We start from the raw sequence: 19,069 nt of genomic DNA, 5'->3' as shown, positions 1-19,069 counted from the left end.
CTACTTGGCTTTGATTATTGGATGAATTAATTCCGCAATTGCTAACAGCTTCTCGTCTTCAAACTTGCGCGCTGCCAGTTGGACGGACAAGGGTAAGCCATGGAAGGTCTCTGGGTCGTACAGTGCTTCCAGTCGCTTGTCTTCCGGGGAGAAGGGCTTGAAATTTTCGTACTTGGAGTCGAGCTCCCGATCGACCGTCATGTTGAGGGGTAGATTAATGGCGGGGAAATCGACGCTGTTGTAAATGGATGTATAGGATGTGTCAAACCATTGGTCGAACGGCAGAGCAGTATTCGCTGCCGTGACAGAAAGTAAAGCGTCTAAAGGCTCGCCACTGCTATTCCACTCATCATCCATAGTGCTTGAAAGATTCATCAGCTGAATATTAAGATCATACAGTGTCTGCACGCTGATGGGGAACCGTGGGGTGTCTGGAATGAAGATGCCAGTCCGGCGGACAATCTCGGTGATTGGTTCTTGTGATATTAGCTCAGTGATTCCCTCAATTCCTTGAAAAAGAAGAAATTCTTTGCAGAGCTCCCATACTGCGCTGAGGTCAGGAGGACTGAATGGCACTAGCTCAATGCTAGCTTCTCTGAGCCGATCTATAGCTGCCCTATAGCCACGAAGCACTGGGGGAAATAGATGAATAAAAGTATTCGAGCTTTCCACATCCCAAACGCCAATTCGAAGCTTTTTAGGCACGCTCTCGTTGTGCCAAGGGCTCGGATACAGCAGAAAGCTTGATCTTTCCCAGGGTTGAGCATCCGAAACGAGCTTGGAGACAAGGCGAAGGTCGCGGACCGATTGCGCAAAGAACCCCTCGCCGGCTGCTGGGCCAATTCCGCCACGACCGGGAGACCAGGGCAGATTGCGGCCACCTGGAGGTAATCTCGATCCGCTCGGACGAAAGCCGATAGCGCCATTGGCATGGCCAGGCATCCGGCAGGACCCTGCGCCGTCAGAACCGACTCCGAAAAGAGACGAGCTTGTTGCCATTGCCACGCCCTCTCCACCTGTGGAACCTCCAGCGCCAAAATGGCTGTTGTGGGCGTTCAAGGTACGGCCCCAAAGAATGCTGTTGGTGTCTGCCGCAAGGCCCGTCTGAGGCATATTTGTCTTAGCAATGATGACGGCACCAGCATCGATGAGAATTTGAATGAGGACTCCGTTGTTAGGCGCAATAGCGTCCGCAAGAAGGGTGAGTCCTTCCGATGCAGCAAAGCCCTCCAAGTCCATGGCATCTTTGATCGTGATTGGGATGCCGTGTAGAGGGCCCAAAACGGTGCCATTTCTCTGAAAGATGCTGTCAAGCTCCTTAGCACGCTCGATAGCCGCTTTGAAGTTGATTTCGGTAAGGAAGTTGGCCAGCGAATGCGTTGCGGTTGCGCGTTTGCAGAAAGCGGTGACAACTTTCTCCGCCGAAAGATTACCAGAAGCAATCCGTTTCGCCGTTTCTGTGAGATCGTATTTTGAAGTGTCTGTGATGTCCAGCTCTTCAGTGGAAAGAATGCCACTCTTAATGACAACTTCGCGGGGGCTGAAACTGGTTTCGTTGGAAGGTGCCGTCACTTTCCATTCCGATGGAAGAAGAGCTTCGCGCTCCGCTCTTTTGCGATTGACTACATTTTCCCATTGTGGGATGTCATCGCCACCATGTGCAGCTAACATAGCGGCAGGTGAGAGGCTAATTGATGAGTCGCGAACGTCGTGTGTACTGTGATGAACACTATGTACCAGCGCTCCTTGTAGAACCAATGCACAGAGAGTAGAACGAGCAAAAGGTTTTCTCATCTTGAAAATATAGCAAAGAGTTGGTTTGAGTTTAATAGAAGCCTTACTTCACTGTAAGCTGTGGCACGTTTCGGGTTTATAAGCTTTTAAGAATTCTTAGCTATCAATGAGGGTTACACTTCAACCACGGCAACCACGGATAATTACGTTAGCCAAGCTGCGCATGCATGAAGCCATGACAGTATGGGAAGACACCTGGTCGGGCTGCACCCAATCACCGTGAGCTTATACAGTTAGCGGCAATTGGGAAATTGGATAAACTCACGTATTGACTGACCGCGGCGAACGTATATCCCTGCAGACAGCCATACATCAACAAAGGGCCTTCAATGCAACAATACCGGCATTACGCACTGTCCTCGCTTGGCGGCATTTATAATGGTCGCCTCCGTAAAATCGAACGATCGAGCATAAGTTTCCTAGACGGGCGGACCTGGAAGTCGAATGCACCAATAGCAGCAGCATCCGAACGGAAGAGACGGACATGACTCAGGTTCTTAATACCCCGCACCGCTGCTTCTGACCACCTGAGAGAGAGGCTACCACCGTGGGAGCCAATATCAGTGTTGTAGCCCTCGGGCAGGATGATACGAAGTCATGGATGCAGGCATCACGGCATACCGCGTGAAGCTGGCTACCTGTAGCGGTGCTGGGATCAATACCTAGAAGGATGTTGTCTCGGATTGTGCCTATGCAGAGTCAGAACTGCAGGAAATGATGGAGCTGCAAGACGAAATGACCAACCCTGGAAGAGACATGGATCCCGCGCAACCAGGGCAAGCTGCTTGCGATGAGAGTGCACATTCAACTCGGAGATTGGCTTGCCATTTAGGAGGACAGCACCGGTTTCAGGTTCATAGAATCTCTCCAAAAGACAAATCACACTGGTTTTTCCGCAACCGGATGGGCTAACGAGACCGACGAACTATCCCTTGTCGATTTTCATGTCGAGTTTGTCGAGCACTGGTACCTCTCGCGTCGGAAACCGGAGAGTCACGCTGCGAAGCTCGATCGAAACGCCACCATCTGAATTTAGATTATGCCTTTTGACATTGTCATTGTCCGTGACACGCGAAGCACGGACATCCAAGATGCGTCCAGATGCCATGGTCGCCTGCGCCACGTTGGGGCCAAAGCTCAGCGGCTGTCCAAATCCTTCCGCAGCATTCATGAGGGCCATCATGCAAACAAAGAAAGACACAACATTGACCTCTCCACGTGCAAGAAGCCGGCCGCCATAGGAAAAAATGACTGCCTGGCATCCCAAAGTGGCACTGTCCGCATTCCCAGCACGATGCTTACCCAGCGAGATTTTCTGTAGGCCTCTGAGATGAGATATGGCCATGACAAAGCTTGCGAAACCGAGACGTGATGGATTCTTCAAGAGACAAGGAGCATACGGTGCGGAATGCTCCAATCGCTTCCGAGGCAAACTGGGAGCTTTCGGCAAAGACAGCACCGTTCATCTTGTCGAAGAGAAGGTCCGAAAGCGCACGGAAGCAGCGCAAATGCATACTGGCAGCACTGCACAACTCGAAACCAGCGCAAGTTTCCAGCTATACGACAAGGCCAATATCAGGCCGGCGATGATATTGCCAAAGGCAATACATACCTGAGCCAAGTTGATGCCCATCATCTCTTCAACCTTGGATGGGTCACCTCGAACCCGTGCGACTAGAGTACCTTGAGAATGGTCGTCTTGGTCGTAATATGCTGCTTTCTGCCGAATCAAAGAGTCAAAATACCCAACTTGGTATTTTTCGTGAATGAAGGCGGCCACGCGGCCAGAAGAAATCGGCAGGAAGTGTATGTAAACTGCCAGAAACTCTGCAACATCTGAGCAGGCTCTTCCAGACCGCTAGCAGTTTGAAACACCCCCGCTGTGGTATTCAGCTCCATGGTCGTCCTATCTTTTCCGACTATGTGCAGTCCTACCGCGACATGGAGCTCTGCTATCTTTCTCGAACCGGTACCGCCTCCTCGTAACAACCAGGGCCAGCACCGTTTGCTGAAGCCGATGGTGGGCAATCTTGGAGGGATTGCACCATGTGAACTCAACTGCTAGAGGTCGCACCAGGAGTTATGTACGACTCAATCAGCCACACACTACAAGGTTAGACCTCCCTTGGGCGATAATACATTTGGTTTACTATACAACCACATTACTTCTGCTCTCGCGCTGCCCAATGGATCATTGCAAAACACGACCAGTAAGACGTAAGTGCCATGTAGATCGAAGAGAAAGTATAGTGCAGAGTTCACTTATATTCATGTGTATATCAGGGCTATATACAGTTATGTTCAAGAGGATCCGGAAATCTCGCTCCTATGTCCAGGTAGCAGGAGCTGGACGACGGACTTACTGTGCCAGATCGTTCTGAGCAAGCAGGTTCTTGGTGCCATCATGCACGTTGCTAATGACACCCTCGATCGCGATCTTCTGGAGGTACTCGCACAGGCCCGACGCCGACTTGCCCTGGCCCATAAAGTACGCGGCCAGACCAGCAATGTGCGGCGTGGCCATCGAGGTGCCGCTCATCGACGTGGTGCCGCCACCGACTGCCAGACTCGTAACGCTAACACCAGGTCCGTGAATGTCGACCAAGGAGCCGTAGTTAGAGAAGGAGGCAACGGTGTCGGCCTTGTCGGTCGCGCCGACCGTGCACGCCGACGGCTCTGAGGCAGGCGACACTTCGCTAGCGTCGATCGGGTAGACGGGGCAGGTCTTACAGTCGCGCTTGCCGTTGCCAGCCGCGACGGCAACGAAGATCCCCTTCTTGACGAGCGCGGCCACGGCGTCATTGGTCGACTGAGAAAAATCGCCGCCGAGGCTCATGTTGACAACAACGCCGTTGGGGCAGTCACGGTTGGCGGCATCCTGCGCGACGTACTCGAGACCCTTGATGATGCCGTCGTTAGGGCCCCGGCATTCGCCACTGCTGCTGTCGTAGCTGAGGACCTTGACGCCGTAAATAGTAGTCTTCTTGGCCACGCCGTAGGTGGTGCTACCGATGGTGCCGGCGACGTGAGTACCGTGCCCGCAGTTGTCGTTGTTCTGGCCAATGAAGGTCTTGATTTGCTCGGCGCGGCCGCCAAAGTCCTAATGAAGGATTAGATTACGACTTGTAACGAGAAGAGAGAAATAAGACCCTGTTGGGTAGGGGGAAGCAAGCCGGGTCGATATGTCGTTACCACGGCCACTATCGCAGGGTCGCTTGTCTTGATGGACTTACAGAGTGCGAATCGTCAATACCACTGTCAACAACATAGGCGCAAGTTCCAGCTCCTAGTGCCACAATGTCAGTAAAATAACTCCGCAGCCAGCCAGACAAAACAGTGACTGAAAAACTGCAATCACTAGGCCACTCACCAGCAGAGGAGTCGTAGATGTAGCCGCTCTTGCCAGCGTCCCTGTGCGAGATGCGAGACAAACCCCAGGTAGACGAGGTCTGAGTGACGGGCGAGTAAGCCTGCATGCTGTGGTTTTGCTCAATATACTCAACCTATAAGCCAGGATTAGTTTTCTTAAAAGTTCCATTAACACAATTCGGCCTCTGAGCACCACGTACATCCGGGTGGTCGCGGAGGAGGCTGAGGGTAGCAGCATCAAAATGACCAGAGAAGCCCTTGAAAACTTCGCTAAACATCTGGCCGCCACCGTTGGGCAGCTGCTTCATGGCCTCCTCGACGGCAGAGAGAGCGCTGCCCTCCTTGAACTTGACGACATACTGGTCGGCGATCAGGCTTTGAGCGCCGGCACCGCGGGGAATCAGAAGAGGAGCGGGCTCGGATCGCTTGGCCGTGGGGACGGCGACGGCCAGAGGCAGGATGGAGAGGAGCACGGACAGACGCATGTTGGCGATTTGTAGTCAAGATGTTGATAGTGTCTGGGCAGTTTGTCTGAGTCGTGGGAGGGGATGAAGTGCTGTGAGCTGGATGATGAGATGAGTTGCTCATTGAAGCGGGCAACGGAATATATTTATATTTCGTCGAGCAGCCATCGCCGACGTCCGATTCTATCGCTGTGGGTACAATTTTGCTGAGCTTCGATCTACTAGCTCAGCTCAAAGAGCACTTGACGTTATCGAGAAGGTCATTGGGTCGGTCGCTTCCCTTCGGCCAACCCAGAGATCAACTACAGCCCCATAACTAGTCAACACACCATCGGATCTTGCACAGTTTCCCTTTTGTGTAGTAGCTTGGGCAAAGAGTGAGTTGTTGTTTCCCCAGGAGGCAGCTCCTAGTTGCTCCCACCTGCCAAGTACGGCCTGGTATGGCGGGACACGGGCTATGCTTAAATTAGGCTGATTCTCCGGATCCTCGGGGGTTGGACCTCGGCGGCGCTCTGCGCACTAAGATCCGGTGATTGTGTCTTGTTAACCTTGATGACACTCGTTCGTGGAGTGGATTGAGTCATAGGGTAATCGGCGTCGAGTAAAACCATACAAAGCGATTGACGTAAAATAGTCTCATGACAAATAAAAACTGCCTAACATCGGTGTTTAATCGCTGTGTCTAGACGCCGTGTGTGCGCGACCAACTAGTAGCCCACAGCACTTAATTGCGGGACTTTTCTTCCGTCGTATGATTCTGTTTCAAGTGCAAAGAGCACATCCTTATCGTTCCAGCACATTGGATAAAGGCTAGACATGAGACCATCGCCTCCCCAGCTGCCCAGCTTCCAGCTGATAGCAACCCGCTTCTCCACATACTCCCTTGTTCATCACTATCTATAGGGCGGCTAACACGGATGCGAGCCAAAAGGGCCATTGGTCCAGCAAATGCGTCCTTCATCTCACGCGAACCGCTTTGGCTTCTTGGCATTGTCTCTACACTACCCAAGTCCGGCCATTCGCAAGTGGATCGGCAGGGACCTGCCGAGATCAGTAAATGCTTGACGACGGTGTGAATTCGAGCCATGATAACACAGGAGGTTTGTTTCTGACACATTCGATTAGAGTAAGTGTTTTTGACAGATTTAGTCAGTGGTGACACTGTCGCTTTAGTCAATGACCTTGGACAAGTGCTGTGTGTTTTGCTGTTATCCAGCTCCGCCGAACACTAGATGGGATGCGTAGATCTGCGTTGTGGCTGGAAATCAGTAAATATTTTATGCTTAAGTAAAACTCAAACGTGCTAGCTGGCTTGCTGTTGTGCTGCGATGATCTTTACCGTCCTCATCGTCATTCGCTGGCGGAGGACGCAGGTTCTTGTTATAACCACCAGCCTCTCCGCGAGGGCGCCGCCGCCAATCCCACGCCTGCCTCCTCCCGAGCCGCACAACGCCCTCATCCATACCGACCTCCAGCCGCCGCTGTCGCCGCGCACCTGCCGCACCCTCCGCCGTCTACAACCCGCGCAGCCGTTCGGGACCGAGGCCGCGAGTCAGGGCAGTGGCGGCGGCGCTCATCTTCACGCACGGTGAGCCAAAGACCAACCGCGTAGATTTTTGTTGGAGATGGAAGCGGCCGGTAGCTGGTTATCAGCTGGCAGCCTGGCCGCTGGTTTTTGTTCAGCTGGTACTTTCGTCCGTAGGGGGTCGTTGCTATGTCCTGATGTGTCTCTGGAGCGGAAGAAGTGATTCCAGGAGGGAAGCATGGAGCTACGGTCGCACATTAGCTAAGCCACTGCTATTAATATAAATAGATAATCACTGTACACACTATATAATAAAATTTTATAATAGGATTTAGAATTATAAGTACTCTGCGCTCGCGGCTGCAACCCTCCTCGTGGCATCATCGCTGGGTATGCCTGAGCTCTCCTCGGGCGGGTCAAAGGCCACGCCCGGACAGCTCATCGTCGCAAACAACATGAACCGGCCCTTCCGTCTGGACCCGGGCGCAGAAGGGAATATCATCATCCATCAGGGACAGATGACAGCTAGAGAGACATCTATGGATCTCATCCTAAGCGAGCAAAATGCACAACACAGTCAGGCAGAAGTGAGCTACAGCGCTGGCGACCAAGGAACGTATAACTTTGCCATCAGGCCAGTCGAAGGCGGGGGCTTCCCCAGAGCAATCGAGGTGATCCCCTTGGCACCGCGTCCTTCTTCTCCTCGGTGCCAGCCCTTGGTGTGGTATCCCGGACAAGGAAATGCACAGCAATCTAGGGGCCAGGACCACACGCCGCTCCGCATCTTCCTCCATGAAGCCCAAGCCCATGACCCACCAGCATTTGGTGCCAGTAAGGAGCAGCGGGTTTTATAATAGTCCTGTTTTAGTAAAGGACGGAATATGATGACACTGGATGTAGTAGTCTTGCTGCCGGAGAAATCATGTTAGACTAAGATGTCCAACGTTGTGAAGGTATTTTAGGGTTTTTCTAGTGCAAATGCTAGAGCAGGTTGGAGGCTACCTCCAGCAGCCACAGATTTATTATTAGGCCACATCAGGTAGTTAACTACTGGTACAAGGGAAGTGGGTGATGTTCATGTTGGCACGTGTATATCCACTTCTTCTTCTCTCTCTCGCCGCTTGCGATTAAAACGACACTAGTTAGGCAGTTTAATCATACATTGATCATACATTGAAAGTACAACATTAATACAACTACTTGCCACCTCACTATTTCTACGCGCGGCACATTTACCATCGGAAAATGAATACGGTAAGACTGCATTATCCGGCTCTTCTCTACCCTGCTAACTCTCAACAGGTAAAATCGTTCTGGTTCGTAACCCAGCTAATACAGCTAATCCGTTCCGACTAACACGGCACCAATCATCAGGCTCGGCTGGGGCTCTCTCTGCGTCGGTACGAAAAGAAACTCGCTGGCGTAATGCTGTCGTGAAGAAAAAAAAAAGAAAAAAAAGCAACTACTGACTTGGGTATTCTCAGCTGGCGCCGGCGCATACTACTTTGCCAAGCGAGAAATCAACGCCGATCGAAAGGCGAAGCTCGAGGCTCATCGCCAGAAACGACAAGATATCCGCGCCATGGAGTACGGCCCTTCGCAGCCCATGATCCCGAGCGAGAACGGCGTCGCCACAGCCGCGAACTCTTCCACGAAGCCCGACTACGCCGGGTCGCCCAGCGCCGAGTCCAGCAACGACCCCTCGCCCGCGGGTCAGGACCTAGGTATCGAATCCGCTGCGAAGCGAGAAAAGGAAGATGTCAGCCCATACGAGAGTAAAGTAGGCTATCGCAGCCGCAAGGGCGACCGCTTCTCGTGAGCGTGGTTCTGAACCAGCGACAAGCGACAAGCAGTCCCGGAAGATGGTGCTACTTTTGTACACAAGTTCGGATCACTGGTCCTGCCTCAAATTGTTTAAAACCTGTACAACAAAAGCAATATATTAATGAAGTACATGATCAATTGCCCTTTTTTTGCACACTCGACGCACTCGAGCAGCCCTGTTTCTACTCATCTGTCCAGCTTTTCCAAAATCAGGCCATAATCAAGATGCTGCTCCACCGCACCGAGGCTTTGCCGCTATCATGACAGCACGGCTCCACCAACCGGCCAACCAGCAGCCAGCGCAAATGCTTCCCTCCCACCCACCTTCATCGCCAGTCGCCAACATCACTTCAATCACTTCAATTCTCCGCGCCGACCGCGATTCTGCCATCATGGCGTCGCCTGAGCTGGCCATTGCCAAGGCTGCGCTCTCCGCCTCCCTCTTCAAAGCCGACCCCATTTCGCTCACCCGTCCCGAGGTCGACACCCTCTTCCCGCTACTCGACGCCACCATAACCCAGTGCTCGCGAGCCAATGTTCAGGTTTGAAGCTTCATCAGGGTGGGCTATGCATTTGCTGGTTTTGCCTTGCTCATTCTTAGCATCTGTGCGCCCTCTATTTGGTTGTTTGCACCGTCACTAAACATATTTTTTTACCACAAAAATCGCAGAGCTGCAAGAACTGGATCATGAACCACATCGCATCCTCATCCGCGAGATGCGTAAACCTCGCCAAGTACCTCGCTGCGCTTTCCAAGTGCTTCCCGACCGACACGAACACGCGCCCGAGCCTAAAGCGCAGGCGTCTACATATTCTCTATATTCTCAGCGACACGCTACACCACTCCTCACAGGCCAACAACCGCGTCTGCGCCGAGGCTTGGGCACGGCACCTGGTAACGCTCACGGCAGCCGCAGCTTCGTTTGTCAGGTGCCCAAAGCACAAGGCCAAACTTGAGGCGCTCGTCTCTCTGTGGTCTGGCAAGGAATATTTGCCTGCGCAAGTACTCTCGCAACTCCGCGATGTCGTGTCCAAGAACGGAATCATCAACACCACCGCCACCGCCACGCAGCCCGACTCCGCGCCTGCGATGTCGTCCCTCAAAGTGGCCAAGGACGCTCCCTACACGCTACCCTCCTTCCATGGTGATGCGTCTACGCCGTGGTACGATCTCCCCGTGGGTACATGGCTCCCGCACGTGACGCCAAATTCAGCACGGCCCATGCTGCCGGACCGCATCCGCCCAATTCAGCTGTCTGCTGGCATCGCGGACGCACCCCTCATCGACGCTGTCAAGCTCCTTCTCCGCCGTGCCGACCGTATATACGCTAGCAGCAGTAGAAACGAGGCGGACGCCGCCACCACCGACCATGTCGAGACACCCTCCCAGGAGGATATCAATGAGCTTGGGGAGCGCTTCGCTGCGGACCCGGCCACCGGGGTCGTGCTCCACGCGGATACGTACTACGGCTGGTCGCGCCCTTTTTGTGAAAAGATGAAGGCCCGGCATAAGCAGATGCCGCTCAGCGACTCCCGCGGCAGGTCATACTCTCGTTCGTTGTCGTCGCAATCGCGCTCGCCGTCGCCGTTGAGGAAGCGCCCGCGTCGGTACTCGACAGACTCCCGCAGTCGCAGTCGCAGTCGCAGTCGCAGTCGCAGTCGAAGTCGCAGTCGCAGTCGAAGTCGAAGTCGAAGTCGAAGTCGAAGTCGAAGTCGAAGTCGAAGTCGAAACCGCAGTCGTACGCCATCTCTGCGAAATAGAACCCAAAGCCGAAGGAGCAGCCCCAACCAGCGCCCTGGACAGAACCCCCAGCGTCATGACAAGAACGCGGCTTTCTCATCAGACTTTGGAAGGCAGCCCCAGCAGCCGCTGCCACCGCGTCCAATCCCACCTCCTCAAGCTGGCTTCTCGCTGCAGTGGCCTCTACCGCCGCCGCCGCCGCCGCCGCCGCTGGCACCAGTAGACATGCCCAATTGGACGCCTGACCCAGCTCTTATGAGCCAGATGATGGCTGCATGGTCGGCCAGCCAAGGGCTCCCCCCTCCCCCTCCCCTTCCGCTTCCTCTCCCGCCTCAAGGCTACCCGGGTGTGCCTCAGCAGGATATGCATGTGAGACGAGGTGGATATGGCAATCAGCGTGGCAGAGGAGGTTATGACCGCGGCCGAGGGAGATGATGGGTCCTGACTACTTGGGTCTCATTGTAGTCTATACTAGAGGGATGTACTTTTTGACCCTATGGCATAGACATATGAAAGGTGGCTTAGTGTTGCTACAGTACCACGTTGCTTCACTGTGCGGTGTGTACAAAGTTAAGCGAAAATAGTAAGGTCGACCACTCCCACGACTTGTGTAGAAAATGGCGGTTAATTACCAATACTTGAAGTATTCTTCTCATCTCGATGGAGTCGACTCTTGCTAAACTCGCAGCGCTGTGCCTTGCCCATTATGATGTGTTTAATTGTATTGTGTGTTTATTAGTCCATAGGCGGGAGCAAACGATAGGGCTTCCAGTCGATGACTGCTACCCTGGACAGGCACCTCAATAAATCTAGCCGAGCGATTCCAAGCCGCGAGTTAAAAAATAAAAATAACAGATTGAGAGCACTTGGTTCATTTCACAAACAATCTAGCCGGTGCTACAGGTCATGCCCGTCCTCGGTTACTGAACTCGTACCTCACAGTCAGCAGCCACTCTCAGAACGAGCTGGATCGGGGACAATCGGACTCGTAGCGAGGCAGTGCCGGCCGAGAGGAATTTCGACTGGTTTTAGAATATCGCCGTGCATGAATTCTACGTTGCAAGGGTTGTTTACTACTCTCATCGCACTCAGGGAACAACCGCAAAAGCACCTAGCGGAGGTCGCAAGCACCTGGACGTCTTGGATATCGTCATGTTGCATCGCCGAGGTGGGCAGTGCACGACAGGACAGTAATACGACCCCACGCAGGTGCCTGGGATTGGCGGCGCCGGGCGTAACCGTGGAGAATGAGTCGGCGTTGCTATTAATATCTAGGCTCAATTTACGTTCATAAGAGGTGGCTGCGAACGGCTGGAGAGCGATCGGAAAAGGTTCACCTTTCTCGGTACCGAGGTTATTCCCATGAATGGTTTTTCATCACGAGTGTACAAAGAATCATGGAAGCAAGACAAACCAGCTCAAGTTTCGAGACGATGCTGCCTTGTCCTTATTCCAAACTGCGTTTTAATGACCCCCGGGCCGCTGATTGATTACCAGAGCCCTATCGTCGCAGGACAGGGGTGGCCAATGCAAACCTCCACTAACACTACCACTAAACGGGGATGCATCGACAATTTGTGGAGAGGAAACTGAATTTCTGACCAAAGTGCTTGGTGCATTGTTTTAGTCACCATACGCAGAATAACAGCGGCTTTGTATGTATCGTGGGCGAAAGCCGCCAAGGTGCAGCTGTCAACACTAACAGGCCCCCGGGTTGGCACCCTTGGCACACAGTTGGTAAGCCCAGCGTAGTATTCTCATGGCCAAGGCCCCTCTATCTTGTTTTCGGAAGGTTCTCTTAAATAAGCTTAAGCCCTCAACCACCATTGTAGTCTATTTCCCAAGGGTTTCAATCGTCGCGCTTTTGGATGGGACACACCTTTGTTCTCTGATACGACCCTTCGCATCCTCTTGGTTGCGCCACATCACATCCAGAACCCCGAATACGGGGAACCTAGCCTCCATACGACAAATGAAGTACACCGCACTTACAGCGGCGACCGCTGCTTTGGTCGCAACGGCCGCCGCCGGAGGGTATGGCCAGCATGACGGACGAGCCTGGACGCCTGCCACCCGGACACAACCACCTGTCGCCGGTTTCACTCTCCGGCCAACACTGGCACCGCGTGCGCCACGCAGGGGACTTGCTCTCCGCGAGGACGACGACGATGATGACGACGACGACGATAACCGGGCGGGAAAAATTACACGCGGCTCCGTGACGTCGTCGGCGACGGCGACTGGGAGCGGGGGCGGGGGCCGTTCGGCTACCATGACGGGACGGCCGGCGAATACTTGTGGCTGGGACAGGAATGGCGGTAAGAATTGGCTTCCTGAGGAAGTCCTTTGGAATTGCTGTCAGTTGGGCTAACTTGGCCGAATATAGGTGGCTTCTATGCGTGCGCCGATTCGCGCGCCTCCTGTCAATACACCAATGGCGTCGCAGGGTGCTGCTCCGGGGATGGCTGCAAGAAGATTCCGAAAACGTGTGTCGCGCGGGGGAGCAATTGCGACTCGGACAACGACGGTGGAACACTGTGCTGGTGAGTGTTCGTCAAATCTATTTGGATCAAACCAGGGCTCATGCAAGAACAACGCAGCGGCCGCACTTCCGCCCCGGCATGCTTTACGTGGCTCATCTCGACCTCGTCGGCCGGCAAGCAGGAAACCTACTCCATGTTTGGCTGCACCGACAAGCCCGGGACCGACACACTCCTCCCTACAGACCCAGCCGGCAGCAGCGGCGGGGGCGGCGGGGGCGGGGGGAAGACTAACACCGGCGTCATCGTTGGCGGCGTCATCGGAGGCATCATCGCGCTTCTTCTCATCGTCTTGTTCATCTGGTACGTCGTGAGACAGCGGCGGAGGGGCCGGGCCGAGGACGAGAAAGCGACCCGCAGCCTGCGTAACTCGCAGCTGTCACGCGGCGTCGCGTGGGTCGAGGGCCAAGACTCGCCTGAAGACGGCGAAAAGAAGTATTCTACGTACGGTGCCGAGCAGGCGACTGCCGCCGTGCCGCGACGAAGACCAGTTGGCAGCGGGGGTCGCTCGTCGGTCGCGACGACCGTGGCAGACGGTGACGGCACCGGCTCCCCGAACGGGCAGGTGACGTACTCGGTATCAAGCGCCAGCATGACCGGCAGTCAGGCCGGGACGGGTGTCGTTTCTAGCGTGTCTCCCGCTCCACCGCCGCTTGACGGCGTCGTGGAAGCTCCTGATACGGCTGTGGTGCACGGGGGCGGCCCTGGCGCGCCGGTTGAGGTGGCGGGGACGTCGGTGACGAGAAACATGATGCAGAACAGAGCAGAGCTTCCGTAGGGGCTTGACAGCTGCGCAAGATTATTTTTCTAGGTTTCTTCCTTTTGTGGCTGAAGCTGCGCGGAGCTATGATACCAACGTTGCGGGACACACTTCGACTTTTAGACTCGTGAGATAATGAGAAGCGTTTTGTACCTGGTTGTTTGATTTTGCTAGTGTATGCAGGTTTATAGTTGAATGTCCGTCTCGGCAAGAGGAGTGTTTCTCGAATTCAGCATCGGAACTACCATCAAAGCTTACCAAGGCTGAATGCCGTCGCGGGTAATGACCTTGCCAGTATCTGCATCTCTTCCACCCTCTATTATATCCTTGATAAGGCCACCGCCGAGTGCAGGGTCGCCGGCGCCCATCTTTTTGTTGGCTTCTTGATCACCGCCGAGACGCGTTGCCAGAAACCCCGGCGAGGCGGCCCAGGTCTTGACGCCGTCATCTTTGAGCATGCGGTGCCATTCTCTACGCGCATATGTTAACCACTCCGTCTTTTCTCCGTATTAGCCGGTTGACGAATGGCGGAGACTTACCTCATCATCATGTTCAGCCCAGCCTTAGAACAGCGGTACGAGGGGACCATGGTGCGCATTTGCGTCTTGGGCCAGCCTTTATTGGAGGGTTTGTTGGTTGGCAGGTCGCCGTTCTCGGTGCCGGCGAGGGTTGATGTGCTGCTGGTGACAAAGAGAAGCCGAGGGTCGCTAGAGCGCAAGAGAAGGGGCGCGAAGGTATGCGTCATGACGTGCGAGGCAGTGACATTGATGTCCCATGCCCTGCTCCAGCCCTCGCGCAGAGAAAGTTCGCCGCTGGTGACGGCGAAGTCGGGCAAAAGACCTTGGAAGGGTTCCAGGTTAGTCAAGGAGTCGCCAAAGCTGCGTGTAGGTGAAGGCACATACCAGCGTTGTTGACGAGGACATCGATGCGGCCATATCGGCTCTGTATCAGCTGGGCGGCATCCTCGATGGACTTGTCGGACGAAACGTCAATCTCCAAGGGAACCACAGTGGTTGCTGCAGAGGGCAAGTTGCGTGAGATTCCCTCGGACGCCGCCTGTGCCTGGGTAAGCCTGCGTGCGGATAAGAGGATCTCGTAACTGGCCTGTTGCGAGGCGGCAATGGCTTTGACAACTTCGAGGCCGATGCCGGCGGCGGCGCCGGTAATCAGGACAATCTTCTTATTTACCACGGTCATGGTCCTCCTTGTCAGGGGCATATGCAGAGATCAACTACTGGATGACAGCAGGGGAGTCGAGTAGGGGTATTAAAGCGGCAGAGATGTTAGGATACAGGCGACCCCTCTTCTCCTGGTCTTGGTCTGGGCGTGCATGAAGAGGGTTGACGATGTGCTGATGTAACCTCTGTGCTTACATGGGAAGCTAGACTGCATGACGAGCGGTGGAACACTGGAAAGCGGACGGACGATGCAGGGCCGGAGCTCCAATGGGTGATGCCGATCGAAAAGTGCTGGCTTACCAGTGATGCGTACTGGTCTTTGTAGTCAGCGGGAGGGGGGGCTATCTATGATGGCGGGAACGAAGACTGACCTATGAGACACTTGCATAGGGGCATCTTGCGATGCTAGTGACGGGAACTGAGCACCGGGTTTGGTTGACTTTATGGCCAGCCCACGCACGTCAGTCGGTCTCAGTCCTGCTGGTGAACTTGTTGAGGATACGGCTTTTTGATCTGGATAGACCGGCTCGGCCACTTGGGCGGCGATTTTGTCATGCGCGTCCACCACACGACGATCAGCGTTGCAGACGGCATTTGCCTTTCCATTGGTAGATGGACTGCCACAGCGGCAATATTGTTAGGTAGATGCCTGAGGTTCAAGTAGGGAGCCCAGGCCAGGCTGCTGCCGCTGCATGGAAGCAGACAAGCTGGCCATGGAATCACCTATGCACCTCGCTAATCTGTACGTAGGCATTCGTACTGATTCGTAGGTGGTCGACTCTGTTTAGTGGAGCAGTGCATGTAGCCTGCGACATGCATACTTTTTGGATAGTTGGTGCGTCGTCGGCGATTTGGCAGTGCTGCAAGACAGGATGTCGAGTGCTTGATCCGAGACGGCGAGAGCGAATACTGCGTAAGAGTAAAAGTACCTATCTATGTACCCAGCTAAATGGGCAGCCGTGACTAAAATATACAGTCCCTGGATAGTGGGGCCTTGGCGCCTTCAGCGGCCCAAAAAGTGTCTATGTATCAGGACAGCTAGGCCGATGGTGTTGTCACTGCCGCGCACAAAGCCATTAGGCGAGAGCCTCATTTTGCCGCCTCCTTTTTTTTTTTCCCGTGACTACTTGTTATCGCTTGCAACTCGGGGTTAGCCCTCTTTGCCGCCTAATTGTGTCGTTCGATAGACGAATATTGTCTCAGGCGTGGCAGTGAACCCGCCCCGCCCTAGACAATAACTTTGTGCAGTCGGCGGCCGGCAATACCCAGGGGCTTCAAACACACAATATCCCACAACCCTCAATTCAGACACTCTTCACACCAAGAGTCTTCCTGCGTCATGAGCTCCCAAGATCTCGCGTCCGGGACGCCTCCTTCCGCCCCGAGAAAGACGCCCATCCTCGCCCCCACGCCCGACAGCAAGCCTCCCGCCCGCGCCGAGCTTACCCCCGATCAGACAGCCAAGTACGAAACACTGCTCACCAAGGCCAGATCCTGGACGGAGGTGACCTGCGACAAGGAAAAGGACAAGTCCGGGCCTCTCACCGACCGCGAGCGTGCCTGGCTAACCCGCGACTGCCTCCGCCGCTACCTCCGCGCAACAAAGTGGAATGTCGACGACGCCGCCAAGCGCCTGCAGGCCACCCTGGGCTGGCGCCGTGAATACGGCCTCGACGGCTTCACACCCGACTACATCTCACCCGAGCAGGAGACGGGCAAGCAAATCATCGTCGGCTACGACAAGATGGGCCGCCCGTGTCAGTACCTCAACCCGGGACGCCAAAACACCGACGCCAGCCCCCGACAGATTCACCATCTCTTTTACATGATGGAGCGCGTCACCGACATGATGCCCGCCGGCGTCGAGCAGCTCAGCCTCTTGATCAACTTCAAGCAAACCAAGAACAGACAAAACACCAGCGTTCCCGTGTCCACGGCCCGCGAGGTCATCCACATTCTCCAGCACCACTATCCCGAGCGTCTGGGCAAGGCGCTAATCATCAATGGTTCGTGAATTGGATTAGGGCTACATGAACACGTACTAACATGTCTTAGTGCCGTGGATTGTCTGGGGCTTCTTCAAGATCATCACCCCCTTTCTCGACCCCGTCACCAGCGAGAAGCTCAAGTTCAACGAGAACATGAAGCAGTACGTCCCCGCCGAACAGCTGTGGAGCGAGGACTGGTCCGGCCAGATGGACTTTGAATACGACCACGACACGTACTGGCCGGCCATCAACACGCTCTGCCAGCAGCGCCGCGAGGCCAAGATGGCGCGCTGGGTGGCCGCGGGCCGGCTCATCGGCGAGTCTGAGGACTACCTCTCCGGGGGCGTCGACACGAGCGTCTCCGGCTTCACCTACAAAGAAGATACCCAGGAGGAGCTCAGCAAGGAGATGGCAGCTACCAGCTTGGACGAGAAGACGCCCGTGGTGGAGTCGAAGCCGCAGGCTGCCTTGTCGACGTAGGTTCGACGCAAGGCATGCACTGCAGTGTTTTCGCGCACTAGTTAGAAAGGCCATAGACAAGATGCATAGAGATAATTTCAAGCAGCTTGTTTATTTGAGAATCGGCACGTACCTTGGTGGCCGTCTGTGCCGTGCCCAGTCTCACACCCCCCACAATGCCAGTCTCGAGGCAGGTTGCTCAGAGGTTCTGGTGTCGTCGCACCTCACCGGCGTTCCATCACGACGAGCATGACGTATGTAGTCGAGCCACTATAATAAACAGCCGCGGACCGTATTCACGCTGACCTGGTGAACGAACGTCCTAACTTAACCAGGCACTAACATCAAGAGGGCGCTACGTTATATCTATCGTCTTCCTGTTGAAAGCACGGGCTGGCTGCGCCCTGTTGGTGTGTGTGGAGGTGGCCACGTCGGCCTCGCAGTACCTTGCAGCAATCGACACATTCAGTGTCATGAGTCACAAAAAGGCACAAAGATTAGCTTCAAGGCGTCCAAAAAGGCAGACTTGTTTTTTGTTTTAAACAAACTAACTAGCTAGCGTGTCTGACCTGGAAGAAATCTCTCCGCCACCACGGCTCTTGTGTCTGGTGACTGACTGTGAATATGCACCTGCATCCTCACCTGCAACACGGCCCGCTCACAGTGGGCGGGCACTAACACCGTTGCTCTCACTCAAAGTGGCTGAGACTTCTGCTGCCAACAAAGAACCATGTATGGATTATCATGTACAACAATTCCACACAGACTTGGCGTACTCCTGGTCGCTGGGGATTCTTTTCTAGTCAAGACGTTACACAAACAAAAGCGGTGGAATCACCGCCGACTCTTGGGCCGCAACGGTCCGCGGAGTTGGGGGGCTCCGGGCCCTCTGCACCAAGACAAACTACGCAGGTCGGTAATCTGTCATCTGTAGTATCTGTAGTGTTCATGGCAAACCCCAGAGTGCCGGGAATCGAGCCCCCTGCAACGTCGGGGAGCCCTACAAAGCCTCCCGGCGGCGGCGCACTTGTTTAAGCATCCCGATTTCGCCGGGCGAGGCTTTGTCGCTGTGGGATAACTCTGTACCTAACGTTACCCTGTTACGTTACTGGCTACCTATGTATGTATGTAGGTACAGTAGCTACTAGTTAGAGCGAATGGGCAACCCCGAGCTTGAAGTCACTCGCCCGGTCACACAAGGAAACCACATTCTTCACCGCTCCGCCCCGCGGAAGTGACTACATAAAAGTCGCACCATGGCCATGGCCTTGTCTACCTATCCATTCAACTCGTCAGTTGACCATGACTGCCCCGGCCTTGTCGCAGGTTCCGGGTTCCTTAAATGCTTCTGCCTGGCTAGAGTTGGCCGCGACAAAGTCACACAACCGGTAAAAAAAAGTCGGTACTTGTCCAGCGACCAGCAATGC

General features: G+C 54.6%; 7 protein-coding genes across 7 annotated transcripts; 4 read left to right on the top strand and 3 right to left on the bottom strand.

The window, feature by feature from the left end:
* ISF_09605 (Amidase family protein) lies at positions 1-1,794 on the bottom strand (the record flags this gene model as incomplete). Its single annotated transcript, XM_018853206.1, has 1 exon — positions 1-1,794. The coding sequence occupies one exon, from the start codon at positions 1,792-1,794 to the stop codon at positions 1-3; it is 1,794 nt and encodes a 597-aa protein (XP_018699622.1).
* A 925-nt stretch (positions 1,795-2,719) lies between these two features.
* Positions 2,720-5,648, bottom strand: ISF_09604 (oryzin precursor; the record flags this gene model as incomplete). Its single annotated transcript, XM_018853205.1, has 8 exons — positions 2,720-3,049; positions 3,195-3,350; positions 3,407-3,514; positions 3,730-3,823; positions 4,158-4,894; positions 5,028-5,080; positions 5,165-5,297; positions 5,364-5,648. 8 exons carry the CDS (start codon positions 5,646-5,648, stop codon positions 2,720-2,722), a joined length of 1,896 nt encoding a protein of 631 aa, XP_018699621.1.
* A 1,307-nt stretch (positions 5,649-6,955) lies between these two features.
* On the top strand, positions 6,956-8,971 carry ISF_09603 (hypothetical protein; the record flags this gene model as incomplete). The annotated part of the gene is made up of 4 exons (XM_018853204.1): positions 6,956-7,215; positions 7,253-7,313; positions 7,488-7,983; positions 8,637-8,971. 4 exons carry the CDS (start codon positions 6,956-6,958, stop codon positions 8,969-8,971), a joined length of 1,152 nt encoding a protein of 383 aa, XP_018699620.1.
* Positions 8,972-9,281: 310 nt separating this feature from the next.
* ISF_09602 (RNA polymerase II, large subunit, CTD) lies at positions 9,282-10,940 on the top strand (the record flags this gene model as incomplete). Its single annotated transcript, XM_018853203.1, has 3 exons — positions 9,282-9,518; positions 9,647-10,529; positions 10,606-10,940. The coding sequence occupies 3 exons, from the start codon at positions 9,282-9,284 to the stop codon at positions 10,938-10,940; spliced, it is 1,455 nt and encodes a 484-aa protein (XP_018699619.1).
* Positions 10,941-12,689: 1,749 nt separating this feature from the next.
* Positions 12,690-14,035, top strand: ISF_09601 (hypothetical protein; the record flags this gene model as incomplete). The annotated part of the gene is made up of 3 exons (XM_018853202.1): positions 12,690-13,035; positions 13,104-13,260; positions 13,318-14,035. 3 exons carry the CDS (start codon positions 12,690-12,692, stop codon positions 14,033-14,035), a joined length of 1,221 nt encoding a protein of 406 aa, XP_018699618.1.
* A 236-nt stretch (positions 14,036-14,271) lies between these two features.
* ISF_09600 (NAD(P)-binding domain protein) lies at positions 14,272-15,214 on the bottom strand (the record flags this gene model as incomplete). The annotated part of the gene is made up of 3 exons (XM_018853201.1): positions 14,272-14,488; positions 14,557-14,857; positions 14,920-15,214. The coding sequence occupies 3 exons, from the start codon at positions 15,212-15,214 to the stop codon at positions 14,272-14,274; spliced, it is 813 nt and encodes a 270-aa protein (XP_018699617.1).
* Positions 15,215-16,534: 1,320 nt separating this feature from the next.
* Positions 16,535-17,663, top strand: ISF_09599 (CRAL/TRIO domain protein; the record flags this gene model as incomplete). Its single annotated transcript, XM_018853200.1, has 2 exons — positions 16,535-17,201; positions 17,251-17,663. 2 exons carry the CDS (start codon positions 16,535-16,537, stop codon positions 17,661-17,663), a joined length of 1,080 nt encoding a protein of 359 aa, XP_018699616.1.
* Between the last annotated feature and the right edge of the window lie 1,406 nt (positions 17,664-19,069).

Source organism: Cordyceps fumosorosea, assembly GCF_001636725.1.
Source record: "Cordyceps fumosorosea ARSEF 2679 chromosome Unknown scaffold_57, whole genome shotgun sequence".
NCBI classification, from domain to species: domain Eukaryota; kingdom Fungi; phylum Ascomycota; class Sordariomycetes; order Hypocreales; family Cordycipitaceae; genus Cordyceps; species Cordyceps fumosorosea.
The sequence above is the reverse complement of the archived record's forward strand: the minus strand, read 5'-3'. Positions and strand labels throughout refer to the sequence as shown.